Genomic DNA, 19108 nt, shown 5'->3' on the forward strand with positions numbered 1-19108 from the left:
ATCACACAGAAAATGGGGCAGGGTTGCAATTATATTTTAATATAAAGAATCTGACAACCACTGCAATATAGGATTCAGTGATTTTTGTATGTTGTGTTTACCGCCAACCGCAAAAGTAGATTCAGCACAATAGATCAAAAAAAAAATCTACTTAATTAGTATACCAACGGTACGCTCCAAGAGGAGAGAAAAAATGCTCCTTCTCAGAAGAAAGTAGAACCCTGATATGTATGACAGGGTAGTACTTGACGCTATAGCAACGAGGAAAGTCGAAATAACTCAAAGGTTCCTAACACGTTGACTCTTAATCTTCCCATTTAAATCCATCCTTTGATGTAATGAATCAATAATAAGCAGCACTGAATTAAGATGTGGCCATTTTATTTCTAACATATTTCACATGAACACAATCGTGGAGTCGGAACTTCTAGAAGATCCGGAAACGTTTGCCCTTGCAAAAGTCTCTGTAGAGCGGATGGAAAACTAAAGAGAAGCCAAAAAAAAAAAAAAAAGTCCTTAACTAGAGATCGCAACTCACTTGTTGGGTTTGAATGCATATCGATGCCACGATTACCGACACTTCTAACTGGAAAGTTTTAACTTAGAAACTAAGGCTGGGTGAAGGCAGCCAGATTCAAAAGCAAGGAACAAAACCTGGGCTCGTCCGGGATTTGAACCCGGGACCTCTCGCACCCTAAGCGAGAATCATACCCCTAGACCAACGAGCCACCTGAATGTAATGTATTTTAAATATATTTAATATTTACTAAATTTTTTAAAAAAGTACGTGTAACTATATGCAACTATAATTTATAATACCTTTAATTAACTTTATTAAAAGAATTATCGGGTCAACGAGAGTCTCAGAATTTTCCCTCAATCCAATCCTAAGGACTGTTATCTCAAAGGGCTCTTGACTCATCCTTTCTAAAAGAAACAACTGTGGCGTTTGTTTCAAACGCAGAAATCTGGGTTCCCTCTCAAATCTGAGTCAAAGCATCTGGAGGCGAGGCCCAATAAGTTTCGTTTTTGACAAGCGCTGGAGCTCACCCACAGGTATGGGGCTAACAAAGCCCACTTGGAGCTCGCAACTTGAGATCAGCATTTTCCATAGAAAATAGTAAAAGACGTGAAAATTCACTCGACAGGATATACAGCTGTGAGGTCGTAAATAAACAGAGGACATTCGTTGTACAAGGAACGGGGAATATTTAACATCAAGAAGTGGACTGAACTGTTATTCCTGGAGGTGGCCAACCTGGACCAAAGGGTCCAGGTTGCTGATGTGGAAAAGGTAGATTTTTGGAAAGGGGCTTAGTCCTTTCTTGGGAAATTAAAGTAACAAGAAAATGTTTCCCTCGGAATGAAATTTCTGTCTTGATGTGTGAATGTTGAGCTTTCCAAGTAGGGATCCTTAACTGGGCAATCAGAGATAATGAACACTGCCTTCTCACACTTGCCCCGCATTTCAGTATCTGAAGATTTATCTGTTTTCAGACTATTTCAAGGACAGTGTTGGAGCACTAAACAAATTGGTGCCATTGTTTTGCCCTATATTGAATTTAAATCTCCTAAAATATCCTGCTGCTTTTCTGCTTCTCATGAGCATTTTGAACACCATGAGTTAAGAAAACAGGACCTCTGAACTTACTACAAATGTTTGGACTTCTGGCAAAGTGTTAGTTGTAGAGGTTAGCACAGGCTTTCCTGTAGTAACAGTCCTCAAGCAACTGGTTTTTCCTTATCTTTGTGTAAGTTACCTGATGGAAGAAAAGGACTCTGGCCCGTACGGGGATCGAACCCGCGACCTTGGCGTTATTAGCACCACGCTCTAACCAACTGAGCTAACCGGCCACCTACCTTTCGAGAGTTTTAAAAACTGCATTAAGAATTTCGTCAGTGTTCCGGAATGTTTTCGTTTTCCTTATTCCCCTACGGGAGAACGGTGCACTAGAGCAGTCAAATTCGCCCGTGCTGAGCTAGCTGAGATTCATCCTTCTCCCGATATTTGTCCTATTTTTATCATCCTATGACGCACAGGACTAATAGCCCGTCCTCCCTCCCCTTTCCGTGTTCTCAAGCCAAGATTATTTTTGCCCTAAAGGCAAACCATATACCACAAATAGGGCTCATTAATGGGTTCCGGGCAACTTTCCAGGTTGCTCCTCTTTTGTCATCTCTCCATTGGGCATGTTTTCCTGTGTTCTCAATTCGATTTGTTTCACATAGTTCAAAATAGCTCAAAGCAACCTTGTTCCCCGTACTCCATATACAATTCTACATATAGTGGCTAAAAGAACGCCATAAAAAGTTAAAGAAGTGGAGGATACAAAATATAATTATTTAACATTTTGAAATAGAGTTTCTAATAGTATTGGGCAGATAGGATAAAAGGACTTGGAGATGCCGGGGATCGAACCCGGGGCCTCATACATGCGAAGCATGCGCTCTACCACTGAGCTACATCCCCAGCCCTTCGAAAGGTTGCCTTCTAGCTCTCCCTAGTTGTTTGTAAGAGATTTCTGTTACCTCCCCCCGCGCTTTCGTCCTCCCATATCTGCCCCCTTCCCCATCTCGGTCCCCTTAGCAAATTCTAAGGTTTGCTAACTGCTGAAGTTAAATTCTCTTTTATTTGTCGAACAAAATCCTGAAATGGTTAATGGGGCAGCATCCATCAGTTTTCAAAGTGTGTAAAACCTTCCAGGCATCAGACACACTCGTCAAATACTTAACCCACTGACCCAGGGATAGAACTATTGATAACTACCTGGAAATCTGAGAAGAAAAAGGAGAGTGAAGACGCTTCTTTACAAATTTCTTTAATTTCTTTTTCCTTTTTTCAAAGAAACTGAACACTGAAAACCAAGGCAGATGAAACCAAGCACTGCTAAATCAAACAGTTTTCTCTATTCTTCGTCTCACATCAGCTTCCCTAAGTATGTCGCCGAAAAGGTGATTCAATTACTCCCCTTTACGAGCACCAGCGTCAGATCAGGTTACTTTTGAAAATGTTTTGTTTGGGCCCAAGTTTGGAGAGAGGATTTGAGATATTTATCTGGGAAGCCTAGGAACTGAAGGCGAGCATTCTGTTAGTCCTTGACTGGACTGAATTACACGAATACATATACATGCGTGTAGAAAGATAGGTAGATAGGTAGGTAGGTAGGTAGATAGATAGGTAGATAGATAGATAGATAGATAGATAGATAGATAGATAGATAGATAGATAGATGGATAGATAGGTAGATAGATAGATAGATAGATAGATAGATAGATAGATAGATAGACAGATACATAGATAGATAGAATTTGGGGGGGATGTTAGTATTAATTTGTAATATGATTAGACCTCGGTCTTAAAACGGACCCTCGTTGTGGCTGAGATTCTGTGCTGTCATTAGCAAGAATTTCTAAATTATCAGCTCCTTATTAAAATCACAGCTGAACCTTCTAAAATCAAGTTCTAGGTCAGATACATAGATTAATAAACCAGGGTTGATGTGGTTTGGGCATTTTGTACGAACCTTGGTAGCTCAGTCAGTATGGCCATGAACTTTTAATCTGAGGGCCCAGGTTTCAAATCTCTGTTCAGGTGTCGTTGTATTTCTCCTTTTTTCTTTCCATTTCTTCATTTTTAACCCAATATGTACAGTATTCTTTCCTTATCAGCGGGAGATATGTTCCAAGACACCCAAGTGAATGCCTGAAACCTCGGATAGTACCATAGTATACTACGTTTTTTCGATCTGATAACCAGGATGAGTATTAAGTGACTAACGTGTGGGGAGCGCATACCCCGTGGATACTCTGGACAAAGGGATGATCCTCGGGCGGGTGGGAGATTTCTTGACGCTACTGAGAAAGGTGAGTTATTTGAAACTTATGCATTTTTTATTTCTGGAAGTTTCATTTAATATTTTGGACCACGGTTGAAGGGGGTAACTGAGACAGCGGAAGGGAAACTACGGACAAGGCGAGAGAGGTTACTGCAGTTGGAGGGAGGAAGGTAAGGTCAAGTCACAGGCTGATATCCCCGAATAAATGAAGGACTCGAGCTGACCATAGATCTGATAACCTAGGAGCTGTTTAGTAAATAGATGGGCCTTTTGGAAAGGAAGCCTCAGCGCACAAAGTTTTTCATCTGGAATAGGAATAAAGTTGCAATAACAATGGTTACAAGTTGTTAAAGGTTAAACTCTTTCTTGAAAAGCAACAAAAATGCAAAGGCTCCCTGTTTTCTCCATTAGTGTGCTCCTTTCTGATCCCCTGTTTTGCCCTGGGGCTGCCTAGGTAAACAGACGTGGTTCTTCACCCAGAACTTGGGCCTAGTGGCAGTAACTTTCATTGTTTTGGTAGTGACCTACAATTTGAAGTTTAGTGTACATCGTCAGTCATACATAAGTATCAGAAACAAAAGTTGCATGAACTGTTCCTTACTCTTATCATAGACACTGTGTTCTGATTATTTCTGATTCTAGTCTATTCTAACTGAAATTTAACATATCTTTCACTTGCCAATACAATTGAAAGAGAAGTAACTGTGACTCTGTCACCAAGAAAAATCACATATTTCTGTATACAATATAAATACAGTTGTTACAAATACCCAAGACAACTGTTTCAAAATTACAGCAGTCATAAGACGGGTTTTGAAGTTTAATATTTAATGCCTTAATGAGAAACACACATTACTCTGAAATTATTTTAATCGTTTGATAACTTTTGTAGTATAATTGGCTTTCTTTGAAATCCTGTGTTTTTTTTAATTTTTCAAAAATACAATTTTTGAAAAGGGCTCCATGGGCTTCCTGCTGGGGCCAGAGGGCTCCCTGGGAGCTAAAAGATGAATCCCCGCAGAAATTCGCCATCTTTGAGGAGACCACTGTCGGGTGCCTGCCATCCCCTTCCGCCGCAACTCCACTAATGAGGACTAGGGGTTAGCGCTGGCTCCTGAGGCCGGAACAAGGTCTTTAAAGGTCTAAGGTGAAATTCCGGGTGGGAGCTCAGTCAAGCCTCCCCCACCCAACTGGGAATCAGTGAGCCAACCAGAGCCGGCCCCGCCAGGCGACACCGAGAGTCGCTGACCTCCCAGGCCTCGAGGGTGTCGGAAGTGCGTCCCAGAGCAGAGCGAGCCAGAGGGGCGGGGCGTCGCGGCGCTTGGGCCGCGCTCTTGGGTACTCCAAGTAGGGCTCCTCCAGGCCATGTTCATGACCCAGGCTGGAAGCCATTGGAGAGTTTTGAGAGAAGCGGGAGGTATTTTTTCTTTTCTTTTCTTTTCTTTTTTCTTTTTTTTTGTTTGAAACGGAGTCTCACTCTGTCTCCCAGGCCGGATGGAGTTTAGGGGTGCGATCACGGCTCACTGCAACCGAGGAGGTACATTTTACCAGGATCTCTGTCAGAGGCATTCGAACCAGAGCGACTCCATTTTGAGTGAGGGCTAGGAAAACGAGGCTGGAACTTTTGCTGGGCTGCATTCCCAGAAAGTCAGGCATTCCTAGCCTCTAGATGTTTATGGTTAAGGAAACAAATAAATAATGTTTAGTAAACAGACCCAGACTTGGGAGTTTCCAGATATCCCCACATCGGGAGAACAAAGGCATTCGAAATTTTGCTTTAAATATAATATTATCGGTTCTTACAAAATATAATAAGAAAATTAATCCTTTATCACAAACCCTTATAGCAGAGCACATCTCCCCATATATATAAGTATTGTACCTAGGGTGGACGCGTTCCTGAGTGTTTCGGGAACACCCTACTCTGTCTATGGAGTAGCTGTACTTTCACTACTTAACTTTTTTATTAAACTTGCTCTTACTTTGCACTGCGTACTCACCCTGAATTCTTTCTTTCGTGAAAGCCAAGAACCCTCCCTCGGGGTCTGGATCAGGGCCCCTTTCCTGTAACACAACTACTACTGAGAAAAGAAGGTAGTGGTGCAAGGACGGATACAGAAAAATAAGTTTCCCTTCCTCTTCTTTCCAACTCTTCCATGCTCAGTGCCTCAGATGTGAGGGTCAGAAATTTGGTTATTAAAAGCTCTAGGCCGGACGTGGTGGCTCACGCCTGTAATCCCAGCACTTTGGGAGGCCAAGGCGGGCGGATCACGAGGTCAGGAATTCGAGACCAGCCTGGCAAACACGGTGAAACCCTGTCTCTACTAAAATCAACACAAAAAGTTAGCCAGGCACGGTGGCAGGCGCCTGTAATTCCAGCTGCTCGGGAGGCTGAGGCAAGAGAATCCCTTGAACCCGGGAGGCGGAGGTTGCAGTGAGCTGAGATCCCGCCATTGCACTCCAGCGTGGGCGACAAGAGTGAAACTCCGTCTCAAAAAAACAAAACAAAACAAACAAAATACTCTAGATCACTCAGGCTGATATATGTCTAAATTTATGTTTGTCTAAATGTAAAGTTAAATGAGAACAATGCTACTCAGCTCATAGGGTTTTCGAAATAAAATTATTCATATAAATCACTGGGCAGTTGGGCAAACAACACAATAATTCTCTTTTATTATAGTCAGAAACCTGATATAATTTGGTTATTCATTTAATTATTTTTTGATCCAACAATAATTTATTGAACATCTACTGTGCACCTAAGATGACAGCAAGAGGGGGAAAAAAGAATAAAAGTAAACATCTATGCACCATATTCTCTTAACATCTTTGTACGTTATTATTCTTACTGGAAGCCTTTTTCCCACTCCTTGCTTGACCAGCTCCTTTCTGTTCTCATTTTATTGGTCATGTGTCAACATACTACAGGAAGTCCTCCCTAAGGCCTCTTCATGCCCTGGCATCAGGGTTTGGGTCTCTTGCTGTGTTATAACAAAGAGCACATTACTGTATGGTGACCTATCTCTCTATCCCATTCAACGTTTTGTTTTGTTTTGTTTTGTTTTTTTGAGATGGAGTTTCACTCTGTCGCCCAGGCTGGAGTGCAGTGGCGCCATCTCAGCTCACTGCAACCTCCGCCTCCCCGGTTCAAGCAATTCTCCTGCCTCAGCCTCCTGAGTAGCTGGGACTACAGGGATGCGCCACCATGCCTGGCTAATATTTTGGTATTTGTAGTAGGAGACAGGGTTTCACTATGTTGGTCAGGCTGGTTTCGAACTCTTGACCTCAAATGATCTGCCTGCCTTGGCCTCCCAAAGTGCTGAGATTACAGGTGTGAGCCACTGCACCCGGCTCTCATTCAACTTTGAGCTGAGAACAGGGAATATTTCTTTTATCCTTGATCCTAATCTGTTGTCAGGCATAAAGGGCAGATAAGTGTTTGTTGTTTAACAAATAAAATGGAGTGGGAATAGTTGAGCAGATGAAGGATGGTAATACAGCATGACAAAGTAGAAATGCCAGCAATTCACTATTACAAAGGAAAAAAATGCTATTATGTAATTCCAATTTTACTATATATGCTACTTATTGGTTTTAGTAAGGCTCCATATGGAGTGTCCTGGGCCTCAGTTTTGTGGAGTAATCGAATCATCTTTTTTCCTTCCGTTTTTCAGTGGCGATGTAAGATTCTGGGAAATATTTTTTTTTTTTCAAATCTCCAAGAGCTTTATGCATATTAGTAAATTGCAATATTAGTCATTTCCATAAAGTATCTCTAACTCTTTTCAAAACCTTGCAAAATAGATATTAGTTCTTGCTTTGCTACTGAGGAAACTGTGTCTTAGAAAGGCTAAGCAATCATCCAAACTTGGCATTATTTACTGCCAACTCTCTCAGACCTCTTCACAGTTCCATACCAGGTACAAATCATCATGTTTTGCCTAGATTGCTGTGACAGCTTACAGTCTATTGCTCATGCAGCAGCCATACACACACGCATATATGAAACACCTTAGACTGTGCCATTTCTTTGCTCAAAACTCTAATGGCACCGGGCATGGCGGCTCATGCCTGTAATCCCAGCACTTTGGGAGGCCAAGGCGGGCTGATTACTTGAAGCCAGGAGGTTGAGACCAGCCTGACCAATATGGCAAAAACCCGTCTCTTCTAAAAATACAAATAATAATAATAAAAATAAAAAAATTAGCCAGGCCTGGTGGTAGGTGCCTGTAATACCAGCCACTCGGGTGGCTGAGGCAGGAGAATCGGGGGCGGAGGTTGCAGTGAGCAGAGATCGTGTCACTACACTCCAGCCTGGGTGACAGAGTGAGACTCCATTTCAAAAAAGAAAAAGAAACAAAAAAGGAGAGACACGGCGGGGTGTGGTGGCACACGTCTGTAATCCCAGCACTTTGGGAGGCTGAGGCGGGTGGATCACCTGAGGTCAGGAGTTCGAAACCAGCATGGCCAACATGGTAAAACTCCGTCTCTACTAACTAAAAATACAAACATTAGTCGGGTGTGGTGGTGCACGCCTGCAGTCCCACGTATTTGGAAGGTGAGGCAGAAGAATCGCTTGAACCCGGGAGGCGGAGGTTGCGGCGAGCCGAGATCGCATCACTGCACTCCAGCCTGGGAGACAGAGTGAGACTCTGGCTGGGAAAAAAAAAAAAAGCAGACACCAACACCTAGACTACACAGAGCATTAGAAAAAGAAATTACAGGTGTAAGGACTAAAAAGAAACAAAATTGTTTATATACACAGAATATATGGTTGTCTATGTAAAAAACAAAAACCCCACAAGAATATACAGATACAAGAATGAAAGGTAGCAAGGTTGCTAGATACAAAATTTGAAATCAACATTAGCTAAAACCAGAAAATGTAAGAACTAAAAATATGCCATAGAAAGTAGTGTTAAAAAGCATAAAGTTCCTAGGAAATATTAACAAGAAGACCTTTATGGAGAAAATTATAAACTTTATTGAAAGATATTTCAAAGGCCTAAGTAAATGGAGAGCTGAACCATAAGGATGTATTGGAAGACAACATTGTAAAGATGACATGGCTTACCAGATTAATCTATAAATTCAATACAAATCCAATCAAAATTTCAATGTTCTTGGGTTTGTTTGATTTACAAATTGTTGATCTAATTCTAGAAGTAATATGGAGGAACAGTTGGCTAAGAATAGCCAAGACACTCCAAGGAAGAAAAATTTTGTGGTGATATTGGAGACAGAGGTGAAATTGGCTAAAATTATGACAAAATGTGGAGGCATCTTGGTTTTTATCAGACCTTTTCCTAAAGTTGCAATAATCAGGACTGTTTTGTACTGCTGTAAGATTAGACAAATTGATGTCAGTCAGAATAGAAACCATCAAAAGACCCACACACGTACACAAAAATTTAATTTATGAAAGAGGCAGTGTTACAAATCACTGGGGAAAAGATGAACTTTTCAGTAAATAGTGCAGAGACAACCACTTTGAAATATGAAAAATGTTAAATTGAATTTCTAATTCATAATTTTCACAAAAATCAGTTCAAGACAGACTAAAGACAAATGTGAAAGGCAAAAGTATAAAATTTCTACAAGGCAGTAAAGAATATATTTAGGACTTTGGGTTGGAAAGGATCTCCCCCCAAACCAACTTGTATTCAGCTTTATATGATACTTTTTAAAAACATTTACTTTCAGCAGGAAATAGGCAACAATCTATAACATTTTACAATTTCCAAACTCCCCTCCTCGAAAAGTCACTGTAAAAGTTAACAACATAGGTTGTTGCTGTTTTGAACAAGAAAGATTTTCAGAAAGGGTGGACACTTCACATGAGGCCTGTATGAGCTTTTCACAGGCCCACTTTGACATGGAGGGAATAAAGTAAAACCAGCAGGATGGATCCACAAACTGAAAACAGGAATCTTGGCTCTTTTGAGTGACACCATCTCGATGTCATCAGCAGAAAGCCTGAGTTTTGTTACCTAACACAGTTGATTTTAGGGTTGCCAAGGCCACATCAAGACTCTTGGTTTAAGGAAGTCAAGTCTATGCTGATGGCATCAGGGAAAGAGGAGACACGAAGTTTTGGTTCCCCACACTGTAAGGCTTCTGTGCCAAAGTGGCTGACATGTGAATGTCAGAGACTCTCTCCTGGGAATCAAGGGAATCAAGAACAATCTTCAAACAGGAGAGAAAATCCTATTTTCCCCTATTTCAATTCAGTTTCTGAGATACACCCTATTAGTGGTATTTGCCCTTTCCACAAAAGACAACAAGGAAGTGTCCTGTGTGCTAACAACATAACTTAAAAAAGAGAGCCAAAATTCTACGGTTTTATAAAACTTGATTTAAAAAAATAGTATTTCAAACAGTAGAATCACTATAAGACAGAGCTATCAAAAATGTACATTTCACTTGGCATCCCCAGTGCCTTCTGCTTTCTGGGACTGCAGTGTAGAGGCATCTCGGTTTTTTGCAGGGTTGTTCCCATCCTTGCCAGCATCTGCTTTCCCCTTTCTCCCTTTGGGAAGCTTCTCTCCCTTCTTTGCAGAGGCCTTTTTAGGCCTGGGCTCTGGTTTTGGAGGAGCTGGTTTAGCAGATAACCGTGCTGATCTCCTCTGTGGCTCATCCTTCACCTTTGCTTTATCACCTTTAGCATCTCCTTTTGCCTTTCTCTTCGGCATGGTGGCAGCAGTGTTGGCAGGCGACTTGAGCAGTCCTGGTGGGTGTTTCTATCCTCCTCACACTGCTCCTGGAAAGATGTCTTTAACAAGACACAAAAAGTATAAACCATAAAGGGAAAGACTGACCAATGTAAACATTAAAAATCAAATTTGACTATATTGTTAATAATTTGTGTATATCAAAAAAGATAGCATAGTAAAAGTAAAACAGTAAGTTACCAGCTCAGCAAAGATATGTGTAACACATATAATGGACAAAATGTTAGAATCCTGAATACATAAAGCATTCCTACAGATCCATGAGAAAAGGACAAAATGAAAATTTTAAAACTATGGCAAAAAATGTTAACAGGTACTTCTTGGAAGCATGAGTGAGGAATAAGCACTTAAAAATAGATAAGAAGTACATATTAAAAGCATAGGATATAACATTTCATATCTATCAAATTGAGGAAAACCAAGTTATCTGACAATATCAAGGACTCAACTGATAGGGAGCAATCAAAACCCTTATGTACTCCTGTGTGTGTGCAAATTAGTGTATTTGCTTCAGGAAACAGTGGTTATTTGTAAAGCACTCTGGAAACAGTGGTATTATATAAAGCAATTTTACGTCTAGGTGTTTACTTAGAGGGATTCTTGGAGGTGTGGACAGGAGATCTCCACAAGAATGTTTCCAGCAACACTGTAATTTCAAAAACCTGTAAATCACCCAAATGTCCTTCAATAGTAGAAGGAATATATATATTTTGGTAGTATCTATAAAAGGGAATACTATTCAGCAGCAGAAACAAATACATTACAGCTAGGTTCAAAAACGAGGATCAATCTCAAGAATATAATGACGAACAAAAATATGAAGTTGCAGAAGAATATGTACACTATAGATCCATTTACACATGTAAAACTATGACACGTTGAGGCCACAAACATATAGCAAAACTTAAAAAAAAAAAAAGGGGATAAATAAAAATTGGCCAGTGGTTATCTCTTGGGAGTTGGGAAAGGGATGTGGTTGGAGAAGGCATGTAGGTTAGTCCAGAGATGGGGGATGTTGTGTTCTCTTCTTTAAGCTGTAGGGGAAGCACACGGGTGGAGTATTATCTATGTCTTACACAGAAAAATTTTATGTGCCTGCTCAAGAATTAATAAAAATACTAAAAAATGTGGGTAGCCCAGAGCACAGATTGAGAGCCACACAGGTAGGAAATAGAAAAGAATTTGAGTTTGTAATTAGGACTTAGGCGTAGGGCTGGCATTCACAGGCCCTGTGTGACTTTTTTAAAGCTTTTGTCTATCATACCTTCTGCCCCACCCTTGAAAACATTTTCTGGGAAATTCTGTAACCTTGTGAGTGGCCCCATTCTACAATGTTATTACTATTTTTTTAATCTTGTCTCCAAATTGCTCCAGTTTTGATTTTGTTTTGTTTTGTTTTTTTTAGACGGAGTCTCAGAGTCTCCCTCTGTCACCCAGGCTGGAATGCAGTGATGCGATCTCATCTCACTGCAACCTCTGTCTCCCTGGTTGAAGCAATTCTCCTGCCTCAGCCTCCCGGGTAGCTGGGATTACAGGTGCCCACCATCACACCCAGCTAATTTTTGTATTTTTTTTAGAGATGGGGTTTCACCATGTTGGCCAGGCTGGTCTCAAACTCCTGACCTCAGGTGATCCACCTGAGAATCGCTTGAAACCGGGAGGCGGAGGTTGCAGTGAGCCGAGATCGTGCCACTGCACTCCAGCCTGGGGGACAGAGCGAGAGTCTGCCTCCAAAAATAAAAATAAAAATAAAAAAGTAATGGTGCCACTGAGACATACAGTTCTACTGATCTAACTACACCTGACCTGCTCTCTTCTGAAGAAATCCTTGCCATTACATAAATTTATTGCTAATTTTTGTCCTTTTCCCTTTCTTTCAAATGCAACATTAAGGAATCATTTTAACAATTTTTAGGAAACAAAAGGAGCTACTCTTACAATGAAGGAACCAGTGAAAATCACTTGGTCTAATAGTAGGGTGACTTGATTTATACCTGTTGCCCTAGTATAATTATTCATAATGTTCCCTTTTACTTTGAAAAGTGACCCAACTTGGGCAATGAATAATAAATAAGGTTATCCCAAATATTCTGCATATATTTTTAGAGACCTTTATGTTACCAGAGAATGAGAGTGTTTAACCAAAAAGTGAGCTTTTGGCCTAGCACACATTTCCCTAAGAATGGATACCGCATACCATTCTCCTTCCATCTCACTTCAAAATTGTTTCTCAGCCCATTTCCTGGTGTGGGAATGCTCACACAACCTCTTTTCCTGGGTTCAGTTTTCTTCAAGTTAGATCCACTGCAGTCCATCCCAAGTAGGGGGGCCATTATCTCCACATGTCAAAGGCCAAAATACAGCAGGTGACAAAATAAAATCAGGAAAAATAGGCCACTGCCTGGATGCTGTATCTGAGTATTTAAATAATGATTTAATTCTTGAAACTCACCTTTAGGAAGCTGATTAGGAGACCAGGTCACCGACTCTCTACAGAACTTACAAATGTAGGAGACAGACACACATATAATGAAAAGGGGCCAGAGAGATGGGTAAAAGCTCTTACCATTTCCATAAAGGACAAGGAGGTTCGAAAAGGAAGGAGCTCTCACCACACAGTGGTTTTAACTTAGAAGAAATTATCTGAGGTGGCACGGAAGGGATTTTTAGGTAAATGAAACTCTTTTGTATGCTACTGTAATGGCATATATTATATAATGGTAGATGTTATGAATTTGACAAAACCCACAGAACTTCATACAGTGAGTGAACCCTGATGTAAACTATATATTTTAGTTAATAATAAGCTGTCAATATTAATCATTTGTAACAAATGTACCACACCAGTGCAAGTTGTTAATAACTTAGGAGAAACTGAGGTGGGGGAAAGGAAGTATGTGGGAACTCTCTGTTCAATTTTCTGTAAACCAAAAATTGCTCTAAAAAAAGGAAGTCTATTAATGTAAAAACAATACACATTTTAAGAGTTCAAAAAAATAATGTTAATGATAAAATATAAAAGTCATTACAAATACTCCTTCATGCATGTGGAAGAAAAGAACATTAACTGGCAGATAAATCTTACTAGTAACTGTGTAACTTTTGGAAACAGAGAGAAATGACTTTCAGTGGTATCATCAGGGCAAGAAATTATCAAGACAGATACTGAAGTTATTTTCCCAAGACATGGCAACAATTTAAAAAGTTTTAGAAATAAAACAATTCCCCTTTGTTAAAATAACTCTTCCAATAACATTATATTAACAAACAACAGAGAAAGTTAGTGAAAGTTTTGAATCACTCCTCTTCATTGCACAGAACTGGACTGAAATTCTCATGAATGTCCTCAATTTAACTCATTTAAAGAGATTGCTGTAGGAGAGAAGGAACATCTGCTTCATCCTTCTTCCAATCCTTTTGTTAGCATGAAGACTTGCATTTTTATCATCAGAAAAAGATCATGATGTTTAAATTAACCGGCAGAAATAACTTAAAAAAAAAAAACCAAATAGTGAAATAAAAAGCAAAATAGGGTCTTATGGGTGGGCCCTAATTCAAATGACTGGTGTACTTCTAGGAAGAGGAGATTAGGATACAGACAACATAGAGGAACACATTTAAGGACGTAGTGGGAGGCGGCCATCTGCAAGCCAAGGAGAGGCCTCAGAAGAAACCAAACCTGCCGACATCTTGATCTTGGACTTCTACCCTCCAGAAGTCAAAGAAAATTAATTTTTGTTGTTTAAGCCACCCAGCCTGTGGTACCTTGTTTTGGCAGCCCTAGCGGACGAACATAAGAGGGAACAGTGTAAGAATTTAGTGACTTGGTAGAGCGTGGTGGCTCACGCCTGTAATCCCAGAACTTTGGGAGGCCAAGGTGGGCAGATCACGAGGTCAGGAGTTCAAGACCAGCCTGGCCAACATGGTGAAACCCTGGCTCTACTAAAAAATACAAAAATTAGCCAGGGGTGGTGGTACGTGCCTGTAATCCCAGCTACTCAGGATGCTGAGGCAGGAGAATTGCTTGAACCTGGGAGGCGGAGGTTGCAGTGAGCCGAGATTGCGCCATTGCACTCCAGCCTGGGCAATAGAGTGAGACTCTATTTAAAAAAAAAAAAAAAAAGAATTTAGTGACTAGGGAAACATCTTGGATTAATTTGGGGGTCTCACCCAGCTCTCAAAATATATTTTTCCATGTTTTTTCTCTTTCATAGCAAGCAAATCCATGGACCAAAATGCCACCTCATTCAATACTCATTTTCACCTCATCCCTAGCAAACACAAGGCACATTTAGCAGCATCTTTTTGCTCTTTCAATGGATACAGAACTGCGTTCCTGGGAGGTAGTTCTAACTTGGGTTTTAGCCTCAATCCCACCCCAAAATCAGAAGGCTCCCCTCTTCTTCCCTGCCTCTTACTTAAGGAAAGATCGTGTTTGGGGGTTGGAAGGAAGACCTGGAAGAAAGTTATGAACACCAAGCTTAGGAAAGAGAGAATAAAGGATGTAATTAAAATACAATAAAAAATCACAGGCAATGCTGGGCGCAGTGGCTTATGCCTGTAATCCCAGCACTTTGGGAGGTGGAGGCAGGTGGATCACTTGAGGTCAGGAGTTCAAGACCAGCATGGCCAACATGGTGAAACCCATCTCTACTAAAAATACAAAAATTAGCTGGGTGTGGTGGCACATACCTATAGTCCCAGCTACTTGGAAGGTTGAGGCAGGAGAATCACTTGAGCCTGGGAGGCGGAGGTTGCAGTGAGCCAAGATTGCGCCACTGCACTCCAGCCTGGGTGACAGAGTGAGACTCTGTCTCAATAAAAAATAAAAAGATTCACAGGCAAGATGCTGTGTGCTACAGAAGCAAGAGGTCACATGGTATCAGTCACTCTCCAGGGCCTGTTTGTTCTTCATCTTCCAAAGTATTAGAGACGCAGCATGAGTTTCCATGGGGGTTAAGTGAGAGAGACTGGGAGATGCAGGGGTAGAAAGGAAAGATGAGAAAAGGCAGGGTGTCTAAAATGGTAGGTTTGCTGTTGCAGCTTGCCAGAATGCATCTGGTTTAAAGAGAAGGAGTGAGCCATAAGCTCTCAAACAGTCACCCATCTGTAAAGGTTGGTTAGAGGCACACTCAGCTTCCAGGCTAAAGTATTCCTGCTAACTGGCATCAGAAAAAGATGAAGAGGATAAATCCTTGTCATCTCCCAGGACCCTGGAACCTCTGCCCCCTTTCAGGGCACCACAATAACTTGCTTATATTTCTGGGTAGTACAGAGGGGATTTTAAATGAAAATGTATTAGACAGATTGCTGTTGAGCACATGCCCAAGTTTACTGTTTTGCTAACCAAGATATTATCTTGCTAGCCAAGATATTGTCTTGTTAAGGGAAACAGCAAGATGACAAAAGAATGGACCTTTCAAGTCAACATCTATCCAAGCAGCCTGTTTAAGAAAATGGTATAAAGAAAACAGCTCATTAAACATTGTCCTTTTCTTTTTTCTTTTCTTTATTTCTTTTTTAATTTTGCAAACCCACCAAAGAATGCAGCCCTTCTTTTGTCGTGGTCATAAAAATATCACATTCGGTCGGGCGCAGTGGATCAGGCCTGTTATCTCACTTTGGGAGGCCAAAGCAGGCGGATCACTTGAGGTCAGGAGTCTGAGACCAGCCTGGCCAATATGGTGAAACCCCGTCTCTAACTAAAATACAAAAATTATCCGGACGTGGTATTGCACGCCTATAGTCCCAGCTGCTCGGGAGTCTAAGGCACAAAAATCGCTTGAACTCGGGAGGTAGAGGGAGGTGCAGGTTGCAGTGAGAGAGATCGCACCATTACACTCCAGCCTGGGAGACACAGTGAGACTCCCTCTCAAAAACAAACAAAAACAAACACATCACATTCTTATCAGTCATTTGAGGGAACCTGGAGCAATGTGATCTGAGAGGCTAGGCTTGGCTAATCCCTAGAAAAAGTAGTAATACATCTAAGAAAGAAATCTTTCTGAGGATACACCCGAGGCTGCCAGGTGGCACAACAAAACTTTCTCATAAAAGCGTTTGATTAATCCAATTAACTTGTAAGCAAGCCATGTGGCAAGCAGGGTAAGAGGCCAAACACCATGGCACAAGTCCTGATTCTAAACAAGTGCTGGTCCATTTCTTAAGCTTGGGATCCATTTTTTCTTTGTGATGGGATAGCGAAAGGTCAAAGTGGAGGAAGACTCAGCCCTTGGCTGTCTCCTCAACGAGGGTTTCTCGAAGGTAAATTGGGGAGGAAAGGAGAGCCCACGGCAGGTCAGTCCAACCTGCCAGTCACCACCTCTTCAAGGCCACAGCCCTGCGGGAGCAATCCTTTCAAATCCCCTTCTTTCCTTCTTTTATTGGCCTTAGAGCGCCGATTAGGGCTTCTCATCCCTGTCGGGCCTGCGGCTCTCTGTGACCCCACCTCTGGATTCAGCTTTTCCCAGGGATTCACACTCAGAGCTCAGGAGAGATGCTGCGATTACTCTGGAGACGGGAAGACAGGCGGGGCTGACGGGGCCCAAGGCCTTTAATCATGACCGGGGCCAGCTGGCAAGAGGGTCCTAAGTATATGGAGGGCGGCGAGACCCCCTATCCCGCCCCTCATTTCCCCCGGTAGCGTACTAAAGTCTGTGAGGCACTTACCCGAGTCTCGTGGCCGTCCGAGGGGAGCGGGAATCCCAGCTGAGGCCCTTGACGCGCCAGAGCCCTAGGCGTGGGCAGGGCCAGCACCAGCCCCAAGATAGAAAAGAGGAGGGGAGCCGGGCACTGCCAGGAACAGGAAGGCGAGGGAAGGTGAGGATGCGCTTCCGGGGCTGCAGGATGGGAGCCGCCCCGAGTTCAAGCCGGAGACAGCCGGTTCTTCCCCTGGCGATCCGTGTGTGAGTCTCTGAGGCCCGCCCTAAGCACCGCTGCCCCGACCTCGTAAGACAGGAAGACAGGAAATTTATGATGGCCTGAAAAATCTTTAAAAGATACACAGTGTAAGAATTTCGTAGCGGGAAGAGCAAAACCGTGTTTCCGCCCGGTTTCGAACCGGGGACCTTTCGCGTGTGAGGCGAACGTGATAACCACTACACTACGGAAACCCACCGAAAAGTGGCTTCTCAGAGCAAGCAGTTCTATCTGCGTAGTAAATACACTTGGTGTTTCTTCCTTCCAAGTGCGAGTTTTGCTGATGTGCGCATGCGTCTCTGTACCGAACTCTCAAACCCGAAAAACCAATGAACAGCTCAGACCTAGCCTCTCCAGTGTTAAAACTGAAGCCATAGGGCCGGGCACGGTGGCTCAAGCCTGTAATCCCAGCACTTTGGGAGGCCGAGACGGGCGGATCACGAGGTCAGGAGATCGAGACCATCCTGGCTAACACGGTGAAACCCCGTCTCTACTAAAAATACAAAAAACTAGCCGGGCGAGGTGGCGGGCGCCTGTAGTCCCAGCTACTCGGGAGGCTGAGGCAGGAGAATGGCATGAACCCGAGAGGAGGAGCTTGCAGTGAGCTGAGATCCAGCCACTGCACTCCAGCCTGGGTGACAGAGCAAGACTCCATCTCAAAAAAAAAAAACAAAACTGAAGCCACATACAGTCATTTCAAATGACTGAATAGGGAAGAACCCGATAGTGACTTTAATATCTCTGAACGATCCTTCGTTCTTCGGCCAAAATGGTTAGGCGAGGCTGGGCACGACTTGGGTAGGGCGATCGTTTCTCTGACGTAGTTGGCGTTACCACGTGGTCGGTGGCAGAATTTGCTCCCCAGAGAAATGATAACCCCATCTCTTGTAGAAAGCGGCCCCTCTCGCTTCTGAGACTTTCAGGCAAATTTACCTTGCACGAATTTCCTTAGTCCAGCGGAATCGGAAAGTTGTAAAATGAACCTGCTTGTGTACCGAGCCAGCCAGGAGTCGAACCTGGAATCTTCTGATCCGTAGTCAGACGCGTTATCCATTGCGCCACTGGCCCTACACGTGTGTTGCTAGCAGGGTATTTCATAAGAAACTAGGTTATACCCGTAATGTCTGGGCGAGGGCCGGTAAGCCGCGTTTGCCGCTGGTCCAGGCTCGCAGCGCACGGACTCCCTGGTGGCTACTTCTGCACACGCCCCGTAGCCTTCATTCCTTTCTCGAACTGTCTCTGCTGGCTGAAAGATGGCGGTGAAAAGCATGCCCTGCATCCTCTCTGCCCCAGTATCACCGCTCCATTAATATGTTCGTTCATTCAACCAGTATTAGTGTTCAAGGCACTGTAGATAACGGTGAAGAAAACATGAGAGACCCTTGCCCCGAAGATTACAGGGCAGTGGCGGAAACGGATAATAAAGCACTAAATAAACGAAATAATAGTGATAAGCGATTGGAGAAAAAAAATAATAAAACAGGGAAAGAGGATAGGAAAGGCCAGCAGTGAAAGCGATGAATGAGAGATAAATGCTGTTATCAGGGGAAAAGAGTGATCTGGAACAGGGAAAAAATCGCTAGGAAAAAGGCCTGGAGGTGGGAGTGTGAGAAGGTGAAA

General features: G+C 42.5%; 1 protein-coding gene and 5 non-coding genes across 7 annotated transcripts; all 6 read right to left on the reverse strand.

Annotated features, from left to right (window-relative positions):
* Positions 1 to 656: 656 nt before the first annotated feature.
* Positions 657 to 728, reverse strand: TRNAP-AGG. The gene has a single exon. It is a non-coding gene; the product is annotated as a tRNA-Pro (tRNA).
* Positions 729 to 1780: 1052 nt separating this feature from the next.
* Positions 1781 to 1854, reverse strand: TRNAI-AAU. The gene has a single exon. It is a non-coding gene; the product is annotated as a tRNA-Ile (tRNA).
* Positions 1855 to 2398: 544 nt separating this feature from the next.
* TRNAA-CGC lies at positions 2399 to 2470 on the reverse strand. Its single transcript has one exon. It is a non-coding gene; the product is annotated as a tRNA-Ala (tRNA).
* Positions 2471 to 8803: 6333 nt separating this feature from the next.
* Positions 8804 to 18436, reverse strand: HMGN4 (high mobility group nucleosomal binding domain 4). 2 transcript variants are annotated; one of them, XR_002726235.2, is made up of 3 exons: positions 18422 to 18436; positions 17240 to 17559; positions 8804 to 10611 (listed from the first exon to the last, which is right to left on the reverse strand). XR_002726235.2 is itself a non-coding variant. In XM_023191586.2 (3 exons), exon 3 carries the CDS (start codon positions 10529 to 10531, stop codon positions 10259 to 10261), a length of 273 nt encoding a protein of 90 aa, XP_023047354.1. In that variant the 5' UTR covers positions 10532 to 10611; positions 17240 to 17559; positions 17687 to 17836; the 3' UTR covers positions 8804 to 10258. The 2 variants fall into 2 exon arrangements, 1 of the variants encoding a protein (XP_023047354.1); XM_023191586.2 differs by lacking the exon at positions 18422 to 18436 and adding an exon at positions 17687 to 17836.
* Positions 17610 to 17682, reverse strand: TRNAV-CAC. Its single transcript has one exon. It is a non-coding gene; the product is annotated as a tRNA-Val (tRNA).
* A 47-nt stretch (positions 18437 to 18483) lies between the features above and the next one.
* On the reverse strand, positions 18484 to 18556 carry TRNAR-ACG. Its single transcript has one exon. It is a non-coding gene; the product is annotated as a tRNA-Arg (tRNA).
* Positions 18557 to 19108: the final 552 nt, after the last annotated feature.

The sequence above is a fragment of the Piliocolobus tephrosceles genome, chromosome 5 (assembly GCF_002776525.5).
Source record: "Piliocolobus tephrosceles isolate RC106 chromosome 5, ASM277652v3, whole genome shotgun sequence".
NCBI lineage: Eukaryota > Metazoa > Chordata > Mammalia > Primates > Cercopithecidae > Piliocolobus > Piliocolobus tephrosceles.

Bases quoted from the DNA above. Each gene is read 5' to 3' on its own strand.
- HMGN4 (XM_023191586.2), bottom strand. From the start codon at position 10,531: ATGCCGAAGAGAAAGGCAAAAGGAGATGCTAAAGGTGATAAAGCAAAG.